General features: G+C 32.8%; 1 protein-coding gene across 26 annotated transcripts; it reads left to right on the forward strand.

Moving 5' to 3' along the window:
• The first annotated feature begins 1,327 nt into the window (after positions 1-1,327).
• Positions 1,328-6,661, forward strand: LOC136230429 (uncharacterized). Of its 26 annotated transcripts, none has more exons than XR_010689387.1 (7): positions 1,328-1,667; positions 1,930-1,984; positions 3,118-3,231; positions 3,414-4,738; positions 4,808-4,854; positions 5,277-5,526; positions 5,873-6,661. XR_010689387.1 is itself a non-coding variant. In XM_066019566.1 (6 exons), the coding sequence occupies exons 4-6, from the start codon at positions 4,668-4,670 to the stop codon at positions 6,065-6,067; spliced, it is 279 nt and encodes a 92-aa protein (XP_065875638.1). In that variant the 5' UTR covers positions 1,330-1,667; positions 1,930-1,980; positions 3,118-3,231; positions 3,414-4,667; the 3' UTR covers positions 6,068-6,661. The 26 variants fall into 26 exon arrangements, 7 of the variants coding, with proteins under 7 accessions (XP_065875573.1, XP_065875567.1, XP_065875638.1 ...); XR_010689389.1 differs by having other exon boundaries at positions 5,280-5,526; XR_010689388.1 differs by having other exon boundaries at positions 3,414-4,704.
• Positions 6,662-8,021: the final 1,360 nt, after the last annotated feature.

Raw genomic sequence — 8,021 nt, forward strand, 5'->3', positions numbered from 1 at the left:
TTTTTAAATATAAATATATAATATTTATTTTTATAATAAAACTTAATTAATTATTTTAGAATTCTAATTTCAAAGATTTACATGTATGAATTTTTTTTTTACGAGCGTTACAGTTATACCCCTCTAAAAATAATTTCCTCCTCGAAATTCAAAAGTGATGTCAAAATTAAATCGACTAAAAAAAACTCTAGAAATTAAATTATCACAAAAAAAAAAATAGAGATGAAATTTTCAAATTTGAAATCAACAAATTTAATTAATTTCAAGCAAAACAATTTAAGGTTTCTTTGTCTATAAAAACCATAATAGGGTATAAATAAATTTAATTGAATAACTAAAGAACAGAAAACTCAAGGGCACAAATAAAAGGATTGCTCCTTTTGTTAGTAGAAATAAAATTATATGCAGAATTAAAATTGTCTGTTTCACTTAGGGTACTCAATTATCAATATAAAATTAATAATGTTGTAAAACTTGTTTTACGTACAAAATTTGGTTAGCAACGAGTTTTATTAATACAAATTTAATTAACTCAAAAATTGAAAGTAAAAAAAATAAGACCTTACTTTCAAATTAGGGTATTTTTACTCCATAAATCTTTTTATGGCACCTCCCAATTAGATCACTAGATGTCATCTTTCTCAACAAAACAAAATAAAGCAATCTAAGATTTAGTTATGTAATATAATTACATATATGATATCCGGCTAAATGATGTCATATGCATAACGTCATCACTATACTTATTACGGCCCAAGTCCAATACGTGTACAAAGCCCAAGCGTGTCTAAAGAAACCATTACAAAGTAAGGCGGTCCAAAATCCAACAACATGCAACCCATCAAAGACCTCTTACAATCCTACGAGATAAATGATTTGTCACACCCGACCCAAAACGGCATCGGGTATGAAAGGAATATAAAATAACGAACGCCTAATAATCTGAAAAGGCGAACCGATTTACTAATAGATAAAAATTCATTTGGACTACCTAAAGTTTTCACTACAAGAAAACAAGGTATTTGTGAGAAAAAAATAACGAGAATAATAAAACATTCTCGTTAAATACATAATCTTTATAATTTTAGTGAGAATAACCTATATATTTTAATATAAATAACAAAATAATTTATTTATTAAATTTTATTTTATTTTATTCTCATTAATATCTCTATTTTACTAATTTACTAAATCCCACTTTTTGTTATTCTCATTATATTATTTCAGTGTAATTTTAATAAGAATCTTTATTCTTACTGAGCTTTCTAAATAATTTTTCCCCAAATTATTTCACTTTACCGCCACCCATTGCCCCCTAATTTTTCAGCTTCCCTCCATACTTTTAGGGGTTCGCTCCATTCCTTTCAGCAAAACCTTAGACAAATTTAGTATTCTCAAATTCATTCCTTATTTTCAATTTCGCACATAGCGTCAAACCTCAATGCAGTTGAAATTCACGGCTTAGAACCTCTTACTGAATCACTACGCGCAAGTCTGCAACCTTGTATGTGTCGTTTGCGACTCTCCAACCACCCACAATTAGTCTGCAACCTAGTCTCTGATGGTACCAAACCATTTTCCATCCACGCACGACTTGCTTCAGTTCAATGGCTACTCTAATCAACGTTTTCCTGCGTCCATACCTAATTGTTTCAATTCTCTCCAATGTAAGTTTTGCTTTGCCTTCTAGATTATTCCTCTGTACCTATGGCATATCCCTTTCGGGTATATTCTGCAAATGCTTAGTTCTGTTAAGGGGTTTAATTGATTAGGGCATTTTAGATTTAAAGATTGGAAACAAGAGTGAGGTAGAAACTCTCTTCTCTCTTCTCTGCTTGCAACGGGATGGAGAACTGAAAGTACAATTTTTTACTTAGTTGTTCATTATCTCATTTGTAATATTGCTGATGTTTATAGTTTGTAATGCAGTTTGTGTTTGTTTCAACTGGGCTTGGACCTCCTTAAACATGTTAAGCACTTGTGAGTGAGTCAACTTTGTCTCTGTTTTTTGGTTTCTATTTTTGCTCATTCAATTCATTAAGTCACAGTGCTTTAACAAGGATGAATTAATAAAGCTCTTACATGTAAATGTGAAGCCATTTCGACAAGAACCAGCCATTTTGGGTTATTTCACTTAAGCATGAAGGACATTTGCCAATTGATTCCTGTTTTGCCATTTCTTTTTGTATATCAATATATTTGATTGAAGATTTGAACTTCGTTTTTGTGAGGGTTTGATAGACTCTAGCTTGGTTGAATTAGCCCAAGGCTGTGGTTGGAAAATCACTGAAGTCTCTTGGTATTGCAGCCTGTGTAAAAACAACTGATATATCGATGGAAGTAGTGGGTTCTTATTGCAAATCTGTTGAAACCTTTTCACTAGATTCAGAAATTATCGAAACTAGTGTTGTTCTTTTGATTGCCCAAGGATGCCCTTCTCTTAATGTTTTGAAGTTACAAAGTATTAATGTTACATATGAGGCTTTGATGGCTATAGGAACTCGTTGTTTGTCATTGGAATTGTTGGCTCTATATAGTTTCCCGCAACTTACTGATAGGTTAGATATTCTGGCTGAGCTGAGCTATTGAAATATATGTCATGGGCTCTGAATTTCTCCTTACATTAATCTGCTTTTCACAAAGGCTAAAATATGGATGAACTTTAGTTTCTTTATTTTCCTATCTCCTTGAGGATGTGCTATATCAAGGCAAGAATCTTTTGAGAGGAAGTTAGATATTCTGGCTGAGCTGAGCTATTGAAATATATGTCATGGGCTCTGAATTTCTCCTTACATTAATCTGCTTTTCACAAAGGCTAAAATATGGATGAACTTTAGTTTCCTTGTTTTCCTATCTCCTTGAGGATGTGCTATATCAAGGCAAGAATCTTTTGAGAGGAAGTGTGCTCGTTTTACATTACTGTTATCTTCTAATTTTGATTTTTCTTTATTTTGTATAAAATTTGAACTGTATTATATCATCTTAGGGCTTTCAAATAACTCTGGCAATTCATGATAATTAAAGTTTCTTCATTGTACTCTTCAGCTGTTTGTGTGTCATGGGGATGGGTGTAAGAAGTTGAAAAATCTTACTCTTAAGTGATTGCTACTTCCTTAGTGACAGGGGTTTAGAAGCTATTGCCACTAGTTGCAGACAACTGACCCATCTTGAAGTTAATGGTTGCCACAAGATCAGAACTCTTAGACTTGAGGAGATTGGACAATTTTGGTTGTAATTTCTCTGTCTCTGTTTTTTTTTTTTGCTTTGTTTGTTTGGAAGCCTTCTCCTTTTCACCCTTTCAATATCGAAAATTGTTCTATTGATTTATGTGTAGTTACCATCTTTAGACTGTTTGTTTGGCAGCCTTCTCCTGTTCGTGTGTTGTCATGACTGAAACTTTTGACTGTTTGTAGGCACCTTACTGAGTTGGCTTTATTATACTGCCAAAGAATTAGAAATCATGATCTTCTAGAAATGGGAAAGGGCTGTAAGTTCTTGTAGTCTCTTCAACTGGTAGATTGTTCGAGTGTTGGTGATGATACTATTTGCAGCATAGCTAAAGGTTGTAGGAATCTGAAGAAACTTCATGTTCGTCATAGTTATGAGGTTAACTCTCTACAAAGGTAACCAAACTCCCTCCACAATACTGTCATTCTTTTTCATGAAAGGAGCTTGAGAGACAATAATCAAAACCACTCCTCCATCAAATGTCTACTCGATCTTCATTGACAAATATCACTCCAGCAAACAGTAGTAAGCTCAGAAATTCATCATCAAGGGGTCATGTTAGCAAAAGATCTAGCAGCAAAAAAGATGTGCAATTAGGCCTACTGCGTCAATTGATAGGTCTGCTCTAGATTTAGGAAAATGTCACAGTGGAAATACTCTTTCATTTGCAAAAAAAGAGAATGAAGGGTGACAGAAAGAGTAAGAATCTGCTTGTTATTGTTTTTTTATAAATTGCTTATGAATATTCGCTTGTGAAATCCACATGATTTCTCAATCTTATACTAAGTCTATGTTAAATGAATTCATGGTTAATACAATTATTTATGCTCAAGGTTGAAAATAAAACTCTAATGGTTTATACTTCAGTGTTGAAAAAGCTCTTGTTCCTTTTCTTTCCAATGATTTTTACATATTTACTTCCTATACACATATATAGTACAAGACATTTGATTCAGGGGAAGTTGTTTTTTGACATTAGGTTTTCAATTGTTCTAGGGTGATTCTAAAAATATATGAAAGATAGCAAGACTTTCAAATTGTTGTTTATGGCTAATGTTAAAATTTAAAAACTAAAAGTCATGGTTATTTCTTGATACCACTTGCATTGGTTTTCTTTGCCATTCAGTGTGTGTGCTCTTTTTCGATAATGTTATTTTAGAGTATTCTCAAATCTTGTGTTGCGATTACTGCCGCCAATTACCACGCTATCTGATAGTCGTGCAGAAGCAGGTGAAATTGACCGATAGCGTGTTGAAGAGCTTAATTATGTTATTTAGGTGCAGATTAGCAGTTTGCTGAATAGAATCTAGAATTTCAATTTTATATAGAAGAGCTTAATTATATTTGTGTTTCTTTTAAAATACTGTTCAATTTGTTGGAATTAATACATGATAGTTTGGATGGAGAATCAGAGGTCTTAATTGATCCTAATGGTTTGAATGAGGATGGAACTGTTTCACTTAGCAGGATTTCTAGGTAGTCCTTCCATTGGAGTATCTTCACTTTCAAGGTAGAAATTAAGCTAAATGTATGGTTTTCTCTACATATTAATTAACGAAATTTGACATGTTTGCTGCAGGTATAATTTATAGAGACTTGAAGCTAGAAAATATTTCAACATCTAAGGTATATTCTATTGATTACTTATGAATGGATAAAATTACACAATCCGCTACTTCATAAACTTCTTTATTTTTTTGGGTTGAAATGTGCCTGTTCTAATTAAGCATGGGATTTTGAGTTTTGCTAACAAGGTATGGGTTTAATATTTCTTGCACAATGCATCTGTAAGTGTTATTGAAAAGGTTGCTCTTTGGTGCTCCGTTTTAACCCAAAGTTTGATTTTTTAAGTACAAAGCTTTTTTATTTGTGTGTTGTGTAATTTTGATACTCAAACATGGAGTTCGTCTGAAGAATTTGGTCCTCATATGTATTCTGTAGAATGGGTTTAGTGAACTTGAAAGCAGAGAAATATGAAGCTCTGCGTCTGTGCAAAGAACATATGTGATTCATAAAGCAAACAATTGATTAAAGGTACAATCTTGCAGCAGCTAATGTCTCTTATGTCAACTCTCCAAAAAACATTGGTATTGCTGTACGGAGATTCGCAGAGGCAGAAATTTTGATAGAATATTCTATATCAACAACCTCAACTATTGAGCTTGAAAAGAGCCCATCACACTCATTCCCCTCTCCTTCTCCCTGTCATCTTGCAGAGAGAGAAGAGGGAAACGGTGAATCAAGCTTAAGGAATATATGGAGAAAAGGCAGCTGATGCCAAATGAAATTGTAGTCATGGTAGGGATGTGGCTTTTTTCCTTTTCTAGTTTTTGAATGAAAAATATTCTTTGATTTTCCTCACAAAGAGCTTTTCACAAGTAACAACTCATGGAATTTGACTGCAAACCCGGTCTTTTTATTCTCCCAGATTTAAGCATTTTCTATGAGATAAGCTCTATCTTTTTCTAAGATAGCAAAATGTTAATTCAATACTGACATCCAATTCTAGCCAGTTGCATTTTCCACATGTTTACACTTTACACTATATTTGGAATCTTTTACTTTTCTGACATATCCTTCATGTTAATTAGATTCATAGACTGTCAACGTGAAATTTGACCTTTCTTATGTGCACCTTCTGCAGGTACCTGAAGATATTCTGGTTAAGGGAGTGGTTGGATGTAGGCAGGTGAAGATATTCTTTTTTACTAACTCTGTGTTTGCAGAATTTGGATTAGCAGATCAAAATAAAAAGTTGGGTGATATTGCTGCTTCTCACTTGCTTAACTTATGGAGTGGTAAGGCTAGCAGTGGAGGCGCCTCTTGGAAACTCTCCTAACAGGGTAAGTTATATGAGATTTCTATAACCTTATTAATTTTCTGAAATTCATGTGGTTTCTTTCGTACCCATTGATCTGATGGATTTCATGGTTTTATTTGTGCGTTTATTACAAATTGATGACAATTAATGCTTTCATGTGGTTAGCAATCAGTCTCAGGAGTGTTAGAAATTTGTTGTTATGAAGATGGAACTGTGCCCTTTATGTTATGATTGGGAATGGCACAACAGTGTGAAATTTAATGAAATGATATATACTAGAGGTTGAAACAGAGGTTGAAGAAACAGAGGTTGAAGAAAGCTGGAAGATTTTTCTCCCTCTTGGCCCTATGGTCTTTTAATTAGAACATGGAAGATTTTTGCCTCAGACACATTTTTCATTTTTTTTGGTACTGCTAATTAGGTATATTAATTATAGGGCTTGAATTGTGTAGTTTGTTGTTTGTCCTACAGAGGTTAGAATGCTTGGCTATGCCATGTTTGTTGGAGTGAGGCATCCGGCTAGAGCTTTTATATAGGATGTTGATGCTGATTGTTTACCAATATGCAAATCCAAGCTATTCTATTGCTCATGTAATGCATTTTGTTTCTCCATGTTGCGGTTTTTTTGTCTTAGTGAATTGAAATGGAACTTTGTTTTATAATTTATTGTTGAATTGTATTTTTATAATTAATAAGCAGAATATTATTATATACTGTAAATATTTTTTTTTATCATGATAAAATCTTTAATGAGGGGTTTTTGAATCATTATAAAAGATTTAATGAGAAGATTTTTAATTATTATATAAAAAATTAATGAGATTATTTCTAATTATTATAAACAATTTAACGAGAAGAGTTTTTATTATTATAAAAAAGTCTGATGAGGACAATTAATCTCATTATATATTGTGATAATGAGAAGGTATTTTATTCTCATAATTACTTTTAGTAAGGGACCCTTATAATGAAGGGAGCCATGAGAGTAATAATTCTCATTAAAAACCCTTTCATGAGAACATTTGGACTTTTAATAATAATTTTTCTTCTCATTAAAAGTCTCTTTTTTTGTAGTGTTTATTTATTATTTGGCTTGGACTTGATAATTCTATCAAGCTTCCTACGTATTCCGAACGTCTTTTCATATTTAAACCGAAAATCAAAGCCACGTAATTCTACTAAAAGACCCGATTCAAACTCCTCTACGTTCTGAAACGACCGGTGATCAAATCAAACTCAAAGTCTAATTAACCCGACTATTTTTATCCAAACAAACTGTTCTTAACGAACGAATTAACACAAGGTCTAACAAAAAGAATCATTATTACCAACAAATGAATCCAAGTCTAATATGTCTCTTGTACCATAAAATCAGATTTTTACAAATCCCATCCCAAAACAAACCCACTCACACCGATCAAATTAAACATAAATTCAAATATATCCACATTTGATTAAATTTAAGGAGACAAAAAGAATAATGTCATAAGTAGAAAAAGAAAGTGTAGATCAGCATCAAAATGATTATCGATCAAAACAACCCACGCAACATAAGAGAAAAGGTTAAAACAGAGTCAAATTTCACATAGGGAATCAGACCGTTAGGAGCTCGGAGAAAGAAAAAAAACACTCCCCGTACATCCGCCATTATAGACTCGGAAGCTAAATCTAAAGCTGTCTCAGATACATTAAACGACAATTAAGAATTTCCCTATTTATCTACCGAACACGAATATTGAGTTTAAACAAAATCATTCCCGTCCTCAGCACCCGATCAAGATCAGATCAAATTGAACTGACCCTGCTATTTATTTGCGAATTGAATGAACTGAATGGAATTTCAGAAAAACCATTTGCCAACAGTAAAAGAATAGCCAAATCGAAATTCGGTTTAGTGAAGAGACGAACTCTCCCTATCTTTTTTTTTTTCTTTTTTTTTTCTTCTTCGACCAACTCCCTCCCTTCTATTATT

The sequence above is a fragment of the Euphorbia lathyris genome, chromosome 1, assembly GCF_963576675.1.
Source record: "Euphorbia lathyris chromosome 1, ddEupLath1.1, whole genome shotgun sequence".
In the NCBI taxonomy this organism is placed as follows: Eukaryota; Viridiplantae; Streptophyta; class Magnoliopsida; order Malpighiales; family Euphorbiaceae; genus Euphorbia; species Euphorbia lathyris.

Coding starts and splice junctions, on each gene's coding strand:
- LOC136230429 (XM_066019495.1), top strand. CDS start 1,562: ATGGTACCAAACCATTTTCCATCCACGCACGACTTGCTTCAGTTCAAT. Junction 1,981..4,807: donor CTTAAACATGTTAAGCACTT/GTGAGTGAGTCA, acceptor TGTTTGCTGCAG/GTATAATTTATAGAGACTTG. Junction 4,855..5,872: donor AAAATATTTCAACATCTAAG/GTATATTCTATT, acceptor CACCTTCTGCAG/GTACCTGAAGATATTCTGGT.